General features: G+C 48.2%; 1 protein-coding gene across 2 annotated transcripts in view; it reads left to right on the top strand.

Annotated features, from left to right (window-relative positions):
* chn2 (chimerin 2) overlaps positions 1-17,796 on the top strand; it is a 43,535-nt gene that overhangs the window by 15,256 nt on the left and 10,483 nt on the right. For both annotated transcript variants that reach the window (XM_031812082.1, XM_031812080.1), the window contains exons 5-8: positions 531-644; positions 722-995; positions 10,198-10,287; positions 15,663-15,747. In XM_031812082.1, coding sequence (XP_031667942.1) covers positions 531-644; positions 722-995; positions 10,198-10,287; positions 15,663-15,747 — 563 coding nt within the window. The remainder of the gene's footprint in view (positions 1-530; positions 645-721; positions 996-10,197; positions 10,288-15,662; positions 15,748-17,796) is intronic.

Raw genomic sequence — 17,796 nt, 5'->3', positions numbered from 1 at the left:
AGGGAGGCATTGACGGGAGACTTGAGGGAGGCATTGACGGGAGACTTGAGGTCGGCATTGACGGGAGACTTGAGGTCGGCATTGACGGGAGACTTGTGGTCGGCATTGACGGGAGACTTGTGGTCGGCATTGACGGGAGACTTGTGGTCGGCATTGACGGGAGACTTGTGGTCGGCATTGACGGGAGACTTGTGGTCGGCATTGACGGGAGACTTGTGGTCGGCATTGACGGGAGACTTGTGGTCGGCATTGACGGGAGACTTGTGGTCGGCATTGACGGGAGACTTGTGGTCGGCATTGACGGGAGACTTGTGGTCGGCATTGACGGGAGACTTGTGGTCGGCATTGACGGGAGACTTGTGGTCGGCATTGACGGGAGACTTGTGGTCGGCATTGACGGGAGACTTGTGGTCGGCATTGACGGGAGACTTGAGGGAGGCATTGACGGGAGACTTGAGGGAGGCATTGACGGGAGACTTGAGGGAGGCATTGACGGGAGGCATTGACGGGAGACTTGTGGCTCTCTCAAGGTTCCATGGCATGCTATCCAGAGAGTCTGCAGATGAGCTGCTGGGAGGAGCAGAGGGGGCTTACCTTGTCAGAGAGAGCCAGAGACAGCCAGGGACACACACCTTGGCCTTAAGGTACTGTACACAGTACACACACATTTACTTACTAAACGCTCTCCCCACCCACCCACTCGCTCTACCTCTCTCCCCAGGTTTGGGCACCAGACCCTGAACTACAGACTGTTCTATGACGGGAAGCACTTTGTGGGGGAGAAGCGCTTTGAGACGGTCCATGACCTGGTGACGGATGGCCTCATCACCCTGTACATCGAGACCAAGGCAGCAGAGTACATCGCCAAGATGACCACCAACCCCATCTATGAACACCTGGGCTACACATCCCTGCTGAAGGACAAGATGGGGCACCGGCTGTGCCGGAGACGCACTGAACCCCATAGGGTTACCTTCCAGAGAGAGGACAGGAAGGTGAGGTACATCGCTTTGACATTCTTTAGGTAACAAAGTGCTGTGAAAAGTTACTTTGGTGATGACATTGGTGGGGGTGGTGACATTGGGGGTGGTGACATTGGGGGTGAGGATGGTGACATTGGGGGTGAGGATGGTGACATTGGGGATGGTGGGTGTGGTGGTGACATTGGGGAAGGGGATGGTGACATTGGGGATGGTGGGGGTGGTGACATTGGGGGTGGTGACATTGGGGATGGTGGCATTGGGGGTGGGGTATGGTGGCATTGGGGGTGGGGATGGTGACATTGGGGATGATGGGGGTGGTGACATTGGGGATGATGGGGGTGGTGACATTGGGGATGGTGGGGGTGGTGGTGACATTGGGGATGGTGGGGGTGGTGGTGACCTTGGGGATGGTGGGGGTGGTGACATTGGGGATGGTGGGGGTGGTGACATTGGTGGGGGTGGTGACATTGGGGATGGTGGAGGTGACATTGGGGATGGTGGTGGTGGCGACATTGGGGAAGGTGGTGGTGACATTGGGGATGATGGGGGTGGTGACATTGGGGAAGGTGGCGGTGGTGACATTGGGGATGGTGACATTGGGGAAGGTGGTGGTGGTGACATTTGGGATGATGGGGATGGTGACATTGGGGAAGGTGGGGATGGTGACATTGGGGATGGTGGGGGTGATGACATTGGGGATGGTGGGGGTGGTGACATTGGGGATGATGACATTGGGGTGGTGGGGTGGTGACATGGGGGTGGTGACATTGGGGGTGGTTGTGGTGACATTGGGGACGGTGATTCTCTCCCATAGCACCAGATTAACTATGTATTAACATGCTACATCTACTACTGTTGTGTTTCCTGACTATAGTTGTGACCTTAGGAACAACTCTGGGCCTTAGCTATGGACTGTAACGGACCAGAGTTTTTCCTGGTCACGCCACATGGTCTGGAAAAACTCCTGTCCCTAAAACATGTTCATTACCTTCTACTCTATCAGCATCTGCAGTAAGGATGGAGTTTTTCATTATGTAACTGTTTTCTCATGAGAAAGAGGCATTTATTGTCTCTGCAGGGGGGTGTTTCCTTCCTGACATCACCTCTCATTAAAGGTCATGAGGACCAACAGGACTGGGATGTTATTGTGTAACAGACAGACACTGTTCTAGGGCTATAGATGAATCACACATTTCACACCATTTGTTCTCATCAACTAACTGCTGAAGGATATTGACTGTCTGTGACTCATTATATTAGCCGATGTGAAATGCTTTCATTCTACTGTGACGTTCTAAGGTGTTGGCAATTCCCACATCTCACCACTAGGTGGCAACCGGACCAAGCCATAGCATATCAACAGCACATTTCACACTTAGCTGTGATTGGAAATGTTATTTTTCTTCAGTCTTTGACTGTTAAACATGGTAAAATCACAAAGCTTTTCTTTCATCCATGTTTGGTTGGGTGAAGTTGTCTTGACATTCTGCTCTGTTCCTCTCATACCAGCCACACACCCCTGGTGCTTCTTGGAATATTGAACAAATCATTTAGTTCTGATAAACAGTATCCCTCCCAAATGTCACTATATTTCCTATGTAGTGCACTACCTTTTCCCTGGTAAAAGTAATGCCCTATATGGGGAATAGGGTGCCATCTGGGACGCACATGGGTCTCCATCAGTCGTCTGACAGCAACAAGGCATTTCTGCCCGAGTCAGTAGCGTTGCAAGGCGTCCATTTCCTCTCCGCTCCTTTCCAACACCCACCAGCGCTGTGCTATTCATGTCACTGTCTGTCCACTAGAGTTAGAGTGAAGGGGACAGAGAGCCTTAAGCCCTTACTGCAGGAGGCAGCTCTATCCCTGCAGGAGGCTGCTCTATCCCTGCAGGAGGCAGCTCTATCCCTGCAGGAGGCAGCTCTATCCCTGCAGGAGGCAGCTCTATCCCCGCAGGAGGCAGCTCTATCCCTGCAGGAGGCAGCTCTATCCCTGCAGGAGGCAGCTCTATCCCTGCAGGAGGCAGCTCTATCCCTGCAGGGGGCAGCTCTATCCCTGCAGGGGGCAGCTCTATCCCTGCAGGGGGCAGCTCTATCCCTGCAGGGGGCAGCTCTATCCCTGCAGGGGGCAGCTCTATCCCCGCAGGGGGCAGCTCTATCCCCGCAGGGGGCAGCTCTATCCCCGCAGGGGGCAGCTCTATCCCCGCAGGGGGCAGCTCTATCCCTGCAGGGGGCAGCTCTATCCCTGCAGGCTCTTAACTTGGTCAGTAGTTCATGGACTCTGACGGATTCCAACACATTCGAGATGAATCCTTAACATAAAACTAAACCCCTCCAGGAGGAGTCTCATAGCATGGTCTGTGTTTCTGTCAGGAAACATACAGGACCTGATATACAGAAAGTACATGTGCTAGGGTATTTGGTCTGGTCAAGTACAGACTGTCTGACCTTGTATAGTATTTTTTTTTGGGGGGGGGGGGGTTACCAGCAGACATGTGAGTGGATATCTAGAGCATGTTTTGACACCAGACTGCCAGCCTATCAGTCAGTAATGTCAGAGTGTCTGTAAAAATGTGCTCGATCTGTCAAGCTTAGGTTATGTCCCAACTGGCACCCTATTCCCTATACAATGCTCTACTTTTGACCAGAGCCCTATGAGTCCTGATCAAAAGTAGAGCACTAAAGAGGTGCCATTTGGGATGCAGTCTTGGAAACCATGATGAGTTGGGCCAATGACAGGTCTCCTGATTTTAGGCTTTCAGTGTTGGACAAACACCTGCCAGTCTGTCATGTCCCAAAAAAAGCAGGAGGTCAAAGTGCAGTCCTCCTGTTTCCTCTCTATGTCCCAAATGACACCCTATTCCTTTTATGGTGCACTACCTTTGACCAGGGCCTATAGGGCTCTGGTCAAAAGTAATGTACTAAGTAGGGAATAGGTTGCCATTTGGGATGTAGCATATGTCCCTATGGAGTGGAGCCAGGCTTGTTCGAATGGCCTGTATATTTACTGACTTTAGTTAACACTGCACTATAATACTCTGTCCAGTATCAGTCTGTGTTTTCAGAGACACAGTAGCTATAGTAAACATGTTCCCTCACATACGGTCTTTACTCTCTCTTGTAAATCCTCATTCGTGTGTGTGTGTGTGTGTGTGTGTGTGTGTGTGTGTGTGTGTACATTCCTCCCGAAGGGGGGGAGGAGACTCACTCAACCTGTCTGGTGACCTGCTGTGTGTCAGCCTCCTCGGTTCACACGGCTCAATGTGTCTGTGTACTTGTGCTGGGAGTTGCCACAGTGGCCAAACTCCTGCCAGTTTCCTCCTATAACAGCTTCCCAAATGGCACCCTATACCCTCTGGTCCCTCAGGGCTTTGGTCAAAAGAAGTGCACTATGCAGGAAATGGGGAGCCGTTTGAGACCCATCACTGGTGTAATGTAACTGGTGCTGGAGGGGTGATGGAAGAAGGTGATCAATGCATTTCTAGTCTGTTCTGGTCCTAGTTCTATAATGTCAGGTTAGCCTGCTTGGATATTATTCTGAGGTTATAGTAGTTTGTTTTTGGAAGTTTAATGACCTCGTCCTTGAGCAACCTGTTAGTCTGTTGGAAACAACATGATCTATAAAGATGGCGTTGGGAAATAGAGCTACTACAATAAAGATTTTCTACAGTAGCTACATACTTTGTAAAAGGCAGAAGGCTGTCAACGTTGATCTGTCATACTTCCAGACACAGGCCTGTTTTAATTGGCACTGGAGGTTTTCCTTTCTGAATAGTAAAACAGACTTTATCACTGACTACATCCCCATTCACGTCTATGTTTGGATGAAATTGTATGAGATGTTGTGTTTTTGTTTGGATGGTTATCTGACCTTACAGAAAGAAAGACACTAGTGTTATTTTCTATTTTCCCATGATCCTCTGTTCTCCCCACTGTGTCTGCTCAGCTGCACCCACACAGTGAATAACAGAGCCTGGCTGCTGAAAAGAAACCAGGGCCTTTCTTAAATGGATTTTATTCTAAACTCTTCTCTGAGACAAGAAGCCATCTGCCTCGAGGGAAAAAGACCATAACCGTCACACACACACACACACACTCTCTCTCAATACGTACTGTATACCCCCTCTCTCGTCCTCTTCCCCCCCCTTTTTCTGTCATACATTTTTTCATCCGCCTGTCTCTCTCTTCCTCCAGATCCCTTACTCTTCTCTCTGCTCTGTCTAGTTTAGATCCTCCTCCCGGTCTTTGATAGGCTGTCTATCTGTGACAAACAGCTTCTCTTGTCCTGACTGATCCCTGTTCAGCCATTTTAAATGAAATGTATTAGATACATGCTTTGTAAACAACAGGTGTAGACAAACGGTGAAATACTTCCGGACTCTTCCCAAAAATGCAGAGAAATAAAAGATGAATAATAGAAAAGTAATAATAAATACACAATGAGTAATGATAACTTAGCTATATACACAAGGTACCAGTACTGAGTTGATGTGCAGGGGTACAAGCTAATTTTTGTATATATTTTTTTATTTCACCTTTTATTTAACCAGGTAGGCTAGTTGAGAACAAGTTCTCATTTGCAACTGTGACCTGGCCAAGATAAAGCAAAGCAGTTCGACACATACAACAACACAGAGTTACACATGGAATAAACAAACATACAGTCAATAATACAGTAGAAAAAGTCTATATACAGTGTGTGCAAATGAGGTAGGATAAGGGAGGTAAGGCAATAAATAGGCCATGGTGGCGAAGTAAATACAATATATCAGTTAAACACTGGAATGGTAGATGTGCAGAAGATGAATGTGCAAGTACAGATACTGGGGTGCAAAGGAGCAAGATAAATACAGTATGGGGATGAGGTCATTTGATATACTATTTACATATGGGCAATGTACAGATAGGCTATGTGCAGTGATCTGTGAGCTGCTCTGACAGCTGGTGCTTAAAGCTAGTGAGGGAGATATGAGTCTCCAGCTTCAGAGATTTTTGCAGTTCGTTCCAGTCATTGGCAGCAGAGAACTGGAAGGAAAGGCAGCCAAAGGAAAAATTGGCTTTGGGGATGACCAGTGAGATATACCTGCTGGAGCGCGTGCTACGGGTGGGTGCTGCTATGGTGACCAGTGAAATATACCTGCTGGAGCGCGTGCTACGGGTGGGTGCTGCTATGGTGACCAGTGAGATATACCTGCTGGAGCGCGTGCTACGGGTGGGTGCTGCTATGGTGACCAGTGAGATATACCTGCTGGAGCGCGTGCTACGGGTGGGTGCTGCTATGGTGACCAGTGAGATATACCTGCTGGAGCGCGTGCTACGGGTGGGTGCTGCTATGGTGACCAGTGAGATATACCTGCTGGAGCGCGTGCTACGGGTGGGTGCTGCTATGGTGACCAGTGAGATATACCTGCTGGAGCGCGTGCTACGGGTGGGTGCTGCTATGGTGACCAGTGAGCTAAGATAAGGCGGGGCTTTACCTAGCAGAGACTTGTACATAACCTGGAGCCAGAGGGTTTGGCGACTAGTATGAAGCGAGGGCCAGCCAACGAGAGTGTACAGGTCGCAGTGGTGGGTAGTGACAAATGGATGGCACTGTGATAGACTGCATCCAATTTGCTGAGTAGAGTGTTGGAATCTATTTTGTAAATTACATCGCCAAAGTTGAGGATTGGTAGGATAGTCCGTTTTACAAGGGTACGTTTGGCAGCATGAGTGAAGGATGCTTTGTTGCGAAATAGGAAGCTTCATTTTGGATTGGAGATGCTTCATGTGAGTCTGGAAGGAGAGTTTACAGTCTAACCAGACACCTAGGTATTTGTAGTTGTCCATATATTCTAAGTCAGAACCGTCCAGAGTAGTGATGCTGGACCGGCTATGTACATATAACTAGGAATAAAGTGACTAGGCAACAGGCTAGATAATAGACAGTAGCAGCAGCGTACAGTATGTGAGGAGTCTAAGTTAGTGGAAAAACAGTCAATGCAGATAGCCAAATAGCTACCTGGACTAACTATGTAATAGTCTCGAGGCTCCGGAGGTAGAAGCTGTTCAGGGTCCTGTTGGTTCCAGACTTGGTGCAGTGGTGCTGCTTGCCATGCGGTAGCAGAGTGAACAGTCTATGACTTGTGGGGCTGACAATTTTTATGGCCTTCTTCTGACACTGCCTGGTCTAGAGGTCCTGGATGGCAGGGAGTTTGGCCTCCGTGATGTGCTGTAGCGCCTTGCGGTCGGATACCAAGCAGTGACGCAACCAGTCATGCTCTCAATGGTGCAGCTGTAGACCTTTTTTGGGGTTCTGAGGCCCCATGCCAAATCTTTTCAACCTCCTAAGAGGGAAGAGGCATTGTCGTGCCTTCTTCACGACTGTGTTGGTGTGTGTGGACTATGATAGATCCTTAGTGATGTGGACACCGAGGAACTTGAAGCTCTTGACCCACTCCACTACAGCCCCATCGATGTGAATGGGGGCTGCTCTGCCCTTCGTTTCCTGAGGTCCATCATCGGCTCCTTGGCTGACGTTGAGGGAGAGGCTGTTTTCTTGCTACCACACTGCCAGGTCTCTCTGATCTCCTTATAGGCTGTCTCATCAGGATCAGTCCTACCATAGTGGTATCATCAGCAAACTTAATGATGGTGTTGTAGTCGTGCCTGGCCACAGGGAGTACAGGAGGGGAATATAAGTACGCACCTCTGAGGGGTCCCCGTGTTGAGGGTCAGTTTGGTGGATGTGTTGTTGCCTACCCTCACCACCTAGGGGCGGCCCGTCAGAAAGTCCAGGATCCAGTTGCAGTGGGAGGTGTTCAGTCCCAGGGTCCATAGCTTAGTGATGAGCTTGGAGGGCACTAAGGTGTTCCTCTTGTCCAGGTAGGAGAGGGCAGTGTGGAGCTGTTAGGGAGGTTTGTGAATTGGTGAGGGTCCAGGGTGTCTGGGATGATGCGAAGAGCGTCAGTGCCGGCATAGATCGAATCATACTAAGTTGACCATTTGCCTGTTTGATGGCTCGTCAGAGGTTGTAGCAGGATTTCTGTGTCCTGATTAGTGTCCCTCCCGCTAATTGAAAGCGGCAGCCCTAGCCTTTTCAGTGCGGATATTATCTGTAATCCATGACTTCTGGTTGGGATATGTACGTACGGGCACTGTGGGGACAACGTCGTTGATACACTTATTAATGAAGCCGGTGACTGATGAATCCCATAACACATTCCAGTCTATGGTAGTGAAACAGTCCTGTAGCTTAACAACCACTTCATCGGACCACTTCCTTATTGAGCACGTCATTGGTACTTCCTGTTTTTGAGGTTTTGCTTGTAAGCACGAATCATGAGGATAGGGTTATGGTTAGGGAGAGCTTTGTATGTGTTTGTGTGTGTGGAGTAAATGTTTTGTCTCATCTAGTTGCACAGTTGACATGCTGGTAGAAATGAGAAGACATTACTTCTGTAGCTACAGCACAACATGGTCCTCAGTCTACGTTACGGAAGTTTGGACGGTGTACAGGAGGCCCAAAGCCATATTTTTAAAACGGCTTCTATATCTATTACAACCTTTTTAAAGCTGCCTATCCTCTCATTTCAGCTGAAGTGCTTTTGTCTCTGAGCTGAGTGAACTTCAAGCATATATTTCTCTCTCCCTTAGGATCATTCCCTTCCTCAACTATTCTACCCTTCCAGCTCTTCATCATTCCAAAATCCTCTGTTCTAGTCTAATTCTGACATTCCCTCATTCTTTCTCTTCACAGATTAACTGCATTGCTGTCCCTAATTTCAACATTTAATTTCAGTAACCCTGAATGTCCACTAGTTTGAGTTGTCTACTTCCCATTTGATTGTATTGTTAATCAAGAGGAGCTGATGAGGCCCTCCTGGTGTTTTAGGATTGGATGTTTAGAAGGAGAGTCGCTCAAAATGTGTTGTAGTGCTGTAGATTTGGCAACAGCCCCCCCACTGAGTCAGGACATGGACATCATGAACTCTGCCTGGTACCTGACAGGGATTTGGCCACTTTGGGATTACACCTTGAGTGGGGATTACGGCCATAATCCCTGCCAATCCCAGTGGATGACCATGGTCGGGTGCTGTTCTGATGGGGGTTTTAAGAGCAGAGTGATTGGTGGGAGCAGGCTGGAGTCATAGCGGCTGTTTGTATGTAGTCTGGCTGCAGTCTAGGCAGGGAGAGGAAGACCACCAGTGGATTGTGAGGCATGAATGTCGAGATGTAGTTGACTAATCTGTTTCTACTGGACTGGAAGGAATCTAGGAGCATGTCGTGGCTCTTCTGGGTCAGAAGGATAGTGCCAGGACTCATGTTGTGTGGAGGGGACTTGGTTATGTAACTGTTGTTGGTGGGGGGGTTTGTTACTGTGGGCTACTGGCAGTTCAGTATCTCCAGTTGAGTGTGTATGTCCGGGAGGCAACGTGCTAATAGGTAGTGTGACATGGTTCTCTGTGTCTGTAGAGAGTTTGACAGCAGCCATTGATCCTGCTTTAGATTGCTGCTGAGCTGTACTGACAGCTCCCCCTCACCCCACACACACTCACTCTAACCCCACACACCCACCTAGCCCCTCCCCACCAACCAAGGGACTCTCCTCCTAGCCCCTCCCCACCAACCAAGGGACCCTCCCCCCGGACTTCTCTCTCTCCTATTGGGTGTGTGTGAATGAGAGCCATTGTGTGAGGCACACTCCTGCCCTGGGGGCCGCCCACTGCTGCTGGCTGCTCTCTGCTTCTTTTCCCTGGAGCTGGAGCTCAGAACAGATGCAGAGCCGCCCCCATCCTGACTGTCAGTCTGTACCCTCCTGGGTCCCAGCAGCAACAGGAAGAGGAGTAGGAGGAACAGAGGGAGGAGGAGGGGAGAGGAGCACAGCGGCCGTGTCCTCCTCGTTGGGCGGCTGCCGCCGGCGTCTGTTACCCAGTACTGGGCGCTACGTCCTCCAGCACACACCACACGGCTCACCAGAGGAGACCGAGGCTCTGTGGGAACCCGGACTAGGACCAGGACAGGGGGACACAGTCAGACACACGGCATCGGCCATGGAAGTGGAGGAAGGGAGCCGGGGTCTGGGAGGAGGGATAGGGCCAGGAGATGTAACGGTCCACAAGACCAAGAGAGGGGAGCGGAAGAGGCAGGAGCTACTGGCCTTTGCCCTGAGGGTCAAGTTGGGGAGCAGGAGAACGTTACTCTGGAAGCCTCTAAAACTGTTGGCTTCCTGTCCACAGATCACCACTTCTCCTCTGGTACGGCACAGCACCCTGAAAGACTGCCCCTCCGAGAAGCAGAGCTCCTATGACAAGATCCACAACTTCAAGGTGAGATGGTTTGTTTGATTGAACCCTTTTAAAGGAGGATGTAGTGAGGTACTGGGAGGGAGGGAGGGAAGGGGTGAGAGTCGACTGCTTTAGGACCTCTGTAGGAGATCTGCCTCTCTGTAGATTCTTTGTTCAAAGCTCTGTTCGAAGTTCTTTCACCTCAGGAAATGATTCCATTCCTACAGGCAGCTCTGCTTGTCCATGCAGGCTCTGGGAGATTAAGTTCTGTCAGGTTGATCTGAAACTTAAAAGTGACGTCCCTCAAAGTGACAAAGTAACCGATTTCAATGACTCTATCTCTCTAGTGAGCTGCCTACCTGCCACTAGACTGGCTACTGGTTAGGTATCATTATAACACAGAGACTGATGTTATTCATCATCATGTGCTTTCATGATGAAAGCTGTCTTGTGGGCACGTGCAGCTGTCAGCCATATGTCTAAATCTATCGACTTGCTTCATGGATATGGCATATGTTTTAACCCATTAACGGCTGTGAACATTGATTGGCTGAGATTTTCGAGCACTTTAACCTCTTTGTTTCATCTTGATTTTCAAAAACAGAAATACAGTTGATATATTGAATACAACAAATGATTTTGCGTGAGACCAACACAAACTTGGCAGTAAACCTAACCAGTATTTTTGACCTCTCGGCTTCATCAAATCTAAACATTTCAAACAGAAAACCAGAGAAAATTAACAATGACAAATGGTTTGATGAAGAAAGCAAAAACCTAAGAAAGAGATTGAGAAACCTATCCAACCAAAAACATAGAGACCCAGAACCTGAGCCTACGCCTTCACTATGGTGAATCACTAAAACCATACAGAAAGAACAGCACTTCAGAAATCAGCTCAATGTAATTGAAGAATCCATAGACTCTTAGAATACCCTAAACAAACAACAACACAGAGTTATCTATCAAATGAATGGGTAAATAACTTCTCTAGTCTTTATGGCCCTACAACAAAGAACAAACAGCAGAAACATGATCAAATACACATTTTAGAATCAACTATACAAGACTACCAGAACCCACTAGATTATCAAATGACATTGAATGAACTACAGGACAAAATACAAACCCTCCAACCAACACCTGTGGTGTTGGTGTCCTCAATGAGGCAGCCGAGGGTAGCCGAGTGGTTCGAGCGTTGGACTAGTAACCGGAAGGTTGCAAGTTCAAATCCCCGAGCTGACAAGGTACAAATCTGTTGTTCTGCCCCTACAGGCAGTTAACTCACTGTTCCTAGGCCGTCATTGAAAATAAGAATTTGTTCTTAACTGACTTGCCTAGTTAAATAAAGGTTAAATAAATAAATGAAATTGATCAAATATACAATCCACAAATTCCAATTGGCTATACTTAAACTCGGGTTAGGGAGGGTTTGGCAGGCAGGGATTGGTGCGGCTGGATTCCGGGTTGGATGTGCATTGTGTCAAGAAGCAGTGCGGCTTGGTTGGGTTGTGTTTTGGAGGACGCATGGCTCTTGACCTTCGCCTCTCCTGAGTCCGTACAGGAGTTGCAGCGATGAGACAAGACTGTAACTAATTGGATACCATAAAATTCGGGAGAAAAAGGGGTAAAAAATAAATAATTTAAGACTAAAATAATGGTGTTCCAATAAAGGTCCGGTTGCCAGGACCACAAATTCCATCTAGACACCGTTTCCCAAGAGCACACAAACTATAGGTACCTCGGCCTTAACATCAGTGCCACAGGTAACTTCCACAAAGCCTTCTATGCCACCAAAGGAAATAAAAATTCGACATACCAATTAGGATCTGGCTAAAAAGACTTAAATCAGTTATAGAACCCATTGCCCTTTGTGGTTGTGAGGTCTGGGGTCCGCTCACCAACCAAGAATTCACAAAATGGGACAAACACAAATATCCTCTGTGTACAATGTAAAACACCAAATAATGCAGGCAGAGCAGAATTAGGCCGATATCTGCTAATTATCAAAATCCAGAAAAGAGCCATTAAATTCTACAACCACCTAAAAGGAAGTGATTCCCAAACCGTCGATAACAAGCAAGCTGGTCCTGGGGCTCTGTTTGCAGAGCCCACAGAGCCCACAGAGCCCCAGGACAGCAACACAATTAGACTCAACCAAATCAGAAGAAAACAAAGACTTTTTTGATACATTGGAAAGAATGAACATAAACAACAGGGCAAACTAGAATGCTACTTGGCCCTAAACCGAGAGGACACAGTGGCAGAATACCTGACCACAGTAACTGACCCAAAATGTAGGAGATCTTTGACTATGTACAGACTCAGTGAGTATAGCCTTGCTATTGAGAAAGGCCGCCGTAGGCAGACATGGCTCTCAAGAGAAGACAGGCTATGTGCACACTGCCCACAAAATGAGGTGGTAACTGAGATGCACTTCCTAACCTCCTGCCCAATGTATGACCATATTAGAGAGACACATTTCCCTCAGATTACACAAACCCACAAAGAATTTGAAAAAAATCCAATTTTGATAAACTCTCATATCTATTGGGTGAAATACCAGTGTGCATCACAGCAGCAGTATTTGTGACCTGTTGCCACAATAAAAGGACAACCAGTGAAGTATAAATATAACCCATATTTCTGTTTATTTATTTTCCCTTTTGTACTTGACATTTTTGCACATAATATGACATTTGTATATGTCTTGTTTATTATTTTGGAACTTTTGTGACTGTAATGTTTACTGTTAATTTTAGTTTATTTCACTTTTGTTTATTATTTGGTTCACTTGCTTTGACAATGTTAACATATGTTTCCCATGCCAATAAAGCCCTTAAATTGAATTGAGAGAGAGAGAAAGCGATCTCTCCTCATGGGCACCTGAATACATTCCTGCCATTGTGTCTCAGGTTTCAGTGAGCCTGCAGGGTAGAATGGCCTCCTAACCTCCAGCTCTCCAGCCCAGTGTCTGGTCCCATTTCAGAACAACAAACCACCCGGCTGCTCAGCACCTGTCAAGAGCCCTTATCTGTACTGTTTTATCAATCTAACGTAACCTAATAACTCTTAAGTGAAGTGGTCGGTGCAGGCTTGCGTGTATGTGAACAGGTTTGCATGTATCCAGCAGCCCGGGCAGGAACAGATGCCAGACTGTTCGTAAATCCTTTTAATCTGACTTGTATACACAGTCACTCATTGGACTTGGGGTCCCTGCCTCCCTCCCACTGTAGACTGGGCTTGGGGTCCCTCCCTCCCACTGTAGACTGGGCTTGGGGTCCCTCCCACTCACTGTAGACTGGGCTTGGGGTCCCTCCCACTGTAGACTGGGCTTGGGGTCCCTCCCTCCCTTCCACTGTAGACCGGGACCAGAGACCAGGGCTGAGTTCCAAATGGCACCATATTCCCTAGATAGAGGACTAGTTTCACCAGGAAAAAGTAGTGCACTATATAAGGTATAGGGTGCCATTTGGGACCCAAACAAGTATTCTCTGCCTTACTGAAGAGACATTCCTCTGTCATTACTAAGCACAGTGTGAAGAGCTGTGGCACATCCAGGTAAACAAGTATCCCTCTATTTTGACATGGTGTAATATTTACTTCCCAAGCCAGAGCAGCCCATAGGACAGTAAGCCACGTCTGACCCAGAGCAGCCCATAGGACAGTAAGCCACGTCTGACCCAGAGCAGCCCGTAGGACAGTAAGCCACGTCTGACCCAGAGCAGCCCATAGGACAGTAAGCCACGTCTGACCCAGAGCAGCCCGTAGGACAGTAAGCCACGTCTGACCCAGAGCAGCCCATAGGACAGTAAGCCACGTCTGACCCAGAGCAGCCCGTAGGACAGTAAGCCACGTCTGACCCAGAGCAGCCCGTAGGACAGTAAGCCACGTCTGACCCAGAGCAGCCCGTAGGACAGTAAGCCACGTCTGACCCAGAGCAGCCCATAGGACAGTAAGCCACGTCTGACCCAGAGCAGCCCGTAGGACAGTAAGCCACGTCTGACCCAGAGCAGCCCGTAGGACAGTAAGCCACGTCTGACCCAGAGCAGCCCATAGGACAGTAAGCCACGTCTGACCCAGAGCAGCCCGTAGGACAGTAAGCCACGTCTGACCCAGAGCAGCCCATAGGACAGTAAGCCACGTCTGACCCAGAGCAGCCCGTAGGACAGTAAGCCACGTCTGACCCAGAGCAGCCCATAGGACAGTAAGCCACGTCCGACCCAGAGCAGCCCGTATGACAGTAAGCCACGTCTGACCCAGAGCAGCCCATAGGACAGTAAGCCACGTCTGACCCAGAGCAGCCCATAGGACAGTAAGCCACGTCTGACCTAGAGCAGCCCATATGACAGTAAGCCACGTCTGACCCAGAGCAGCCCATAGGACAGTAAGCCACGTCCGACCCAGAGCAGCCCATAGGACAGTAAGCCACGTCCGACCCAGAGCAGCCCATAGGACAGTAAGCCACGTCTGACCCAGAGCAGCCCATAGGACAGTAAGCCACGTCTGACCCAGAGCAGCCCGTAGGACAGTAAGCCACGTCCGACCCAGAGCAGCCCATAGGACAGTAAGCCACGTCTAAGCCACGTCTGACCTAGAGCAGCCCATATGACAGTAAGCCACGTCCGACCCAAAGCAGCCCATAGGACAGTAAGCCGCGTCTGACCCAGAGCAGCCCATAGGACAGGAGTCTGTTTCTGTAGTGCGAGGCAGCTTGATGTGTATGTACACCCCCTGGACAGGACGCTAATATTCTCTCCCCTATGAGAAACCATTGTGAAACCTCCATTTTGATCTAAGAAACAAAAGAGCTGATGAACGAATACAGAATGTGTAGTTTGGACGACAACATGATTCATTGTGTGTGAATCTCTGTCAGCCCATCTGACCTGCCCTGGGTCCCACTCACCTACAGTAACCATCTGACCTGCCCTGGGTCCCACTCACCTACAGTAACCATCTGACCTGCCCTGGGTCCTACTCACCAACAGTAACCATCTGACCTGCCCTGGGTCCTACTCACCTACAGTAACCATCTGACCTGCCCTGGGTCCTACTCACCTACAGTAACCATCTGACCTGCCCTGGGTCCTACTCACCTACAGTAACCATCTAACCTGACCTGGGTCCTACTCACCTACAGTAAACCATCTGACCTGCCCTGGGGCCAACTCACCTCCAGAAATACAATGAATGAAAAAATTCACAGATCTTGTGTGTTTGTCTGTTTGTGTATATGTGTGTGTGATTTTAGAGTTATAATGTTTGTTCAGTGAGGTATGTGTGATTTAGAGTTATGTTTGTTTACTGTGTGCGTGTGTGATTTAGAGTTATGTTTGTTCAGTGAGAGCGAGAAGGTGTGGCGTGTGTGTCTTCCAGACTCTAATCTATTGCTGTGTTGTCTCACCCTTTCATAGGTTCATACTTTCCGAGGGCCTCACTGGTGCGAGTATTGTGCCAACTTCATGTGGGGCCTCATAGCCCAAGGGGTCCACTGCTCAGGTACCCTCCTCTTCCATTCAGACATCCCAACACTGCTCACTGCTGACCTAGCTACCATCACCTTTCATGGGTACTTCATTACATTAGAGTACCATCCCAAATATCACCCTATTCCCTATGTAGTCCGCGTGTGTAGGGCTCATAGATCAGAACCCTAAAGTTTTACAGGGAATAGGATGCAATTTGGGATGAAAGCCTAAAGAAAATAACTCCAATCCCTGATCAGACCCTTGGAGTCCTGTTAACATCCCTGATCAGACCCTCGGAGTCCTGTTAACATCCCTGATCAGACCCTCGGAGTCCTGTTAACATCCCTGATCAGACCCTCGGAGTCCTGTTAACATGTTCAATAAATCATCCATGTAACCAGGCTTTGTCTCATTTTATCCCCCGTGTTTACCACAAATAAACAATGACTTCCAAGTTTTGATTTATTTAAAGAATTCACGTTTGATCAAATATCAATCAAATTGGACTGATCAGACGTCTCTGTCCGGTTGGGTTTCATGTCATGTGACTAATGTCGTGACTAATTGTAACACATGAGATATCAAACTTGAAATGCCTAATAATGTATTTATTTTTAAATGCTATGACAATAAAAAGGGTATTACAATATTACGTCTAAGCCTGGATCATGTCATGGAGTCATGTCATGTCATGTCATGGAGTCCAGGAAATGTGGTCTGTTCCATATAAATCAATGGTTGGATGAGGCCTGTGAAATGTGGTCTGTTCCATATAAGTCAATGGTTGGATGAGGCCTGTGAAATGTGGTCTGTTCCATATAAGTCAATGGTTGGATGAGCCCTGTGAAATGTGGTCTGTTCCATATAAGTCAATGGTTGGATGAGGCCTGTGAAATGTAGTAATTTAGCATTCCTCAGTGACACCTGGGACAAACCAGTTCGCCCTGCGACTATGGCTGTCAACTATTTATAAACAAGACAGACGCTCACAGAGAGCTTAGAAGGTGCATCAATGGGACACACCCAGTCAAGCAAGGACATCCAAATACTGTATCCACAAAACTGCAACAAGGCTGGCTGTGCTGGCTGGCTGGCTGTGCTGTCAAATCAAATTTTATTGGTCACATACACATGGTTAGCAGATGTGAGTGTAGCGAAATGCTTGTGCTTCTAGTTCTGACAGTGCAGCAATATCTAACATGGTAATCTAAAAATTCCACAACTACCTAATACACACATCTAAGTAAAATAATGGAATAAGAATATATAAATATATGGATGAGCAATGATAGTGGCATAGGCAAGATGCAATAGAATGTATAAAATACAGTATATGAGTAATGTTAACGAGGAATGCAAGATATGTAAACATTATTAAAGTGGCATTATTTGTGACTGGTGATCCATTTATTAAAGTGGCCAATGATTGAGTCTATGTAGGCAGCAGCCTCTGTGTTAGTGGCTATTTTAAAAGTCTGATGGCCTTGAGATAGAAGCTGTTTTTCAGTCTCTCGGTCCCAGCTTTGATGCACCTGTACTGACCTCGCCTTCTGGATGGTAGCAGGGTGAACAGGCAGTGGCTCGGGTGGTTGTCCTTGATGATCTTTTTGGCCTTCCTATGACATCAGGTGCTGTAGGTGTCCTGGAGGGCAGGTAGTTTGCCCCCGGTGATGCGAGGGGAAGAACGCACCACCCTTTGGAGAGCCTTGTGGTTGAGGAAGGTACAGTTGCTGTACCAGGCGGTGATACACCCGACAGGATGCTCTCAATTGTGCATCTGTAAAAGTTTGAAGGTTTTAGGTGACACGCCACATTTCTTCAGCCTCTTGAGGTTGAAGAGGCGCTGTTGTGCCTTCTTCACCACACTGTCTGTGTGGATGGACCATTTCAGCTTCTGTGATGTGTACACAGAGGAACATAACTTTCCACCTTCTCCACTGCTGTCCCATTGATGTGGATGTGCTCCCTCTGCTGTTTCCTGAAGTCCAAGATCATCTTCTTTGTTTTGTTGATGTTGAGTGAGAGGTTGTTTTCCTGACACCACACTCCGAGTGCCCTCACCTCCTCCTTGTAGGCTGTC

This window comes from Oncorhynchus kisutch, unplaced genomic scaffold, assembly GCF_002021735.2.
Source record: "Oncorhynchus kisutch isolate 150728-3 unplaced genomic scaffold, Okis_V2 Okis02a-Okis13b_hom, whole genome shotgun sequence".
NCBI classification, from domain to species: domain Eukaryota; kingdom Metazoa; phylum Chordata; class Actinopteri; order Salmoniformes; family Salmonidae; genus Oncorhynchus; species Oncorhynchus kisutch.
The sequence above is the reverse complement of the archived record's forward strand: the minus strand, read 5'-3'. Positions and strand labels throughout refer to the sequence as shown.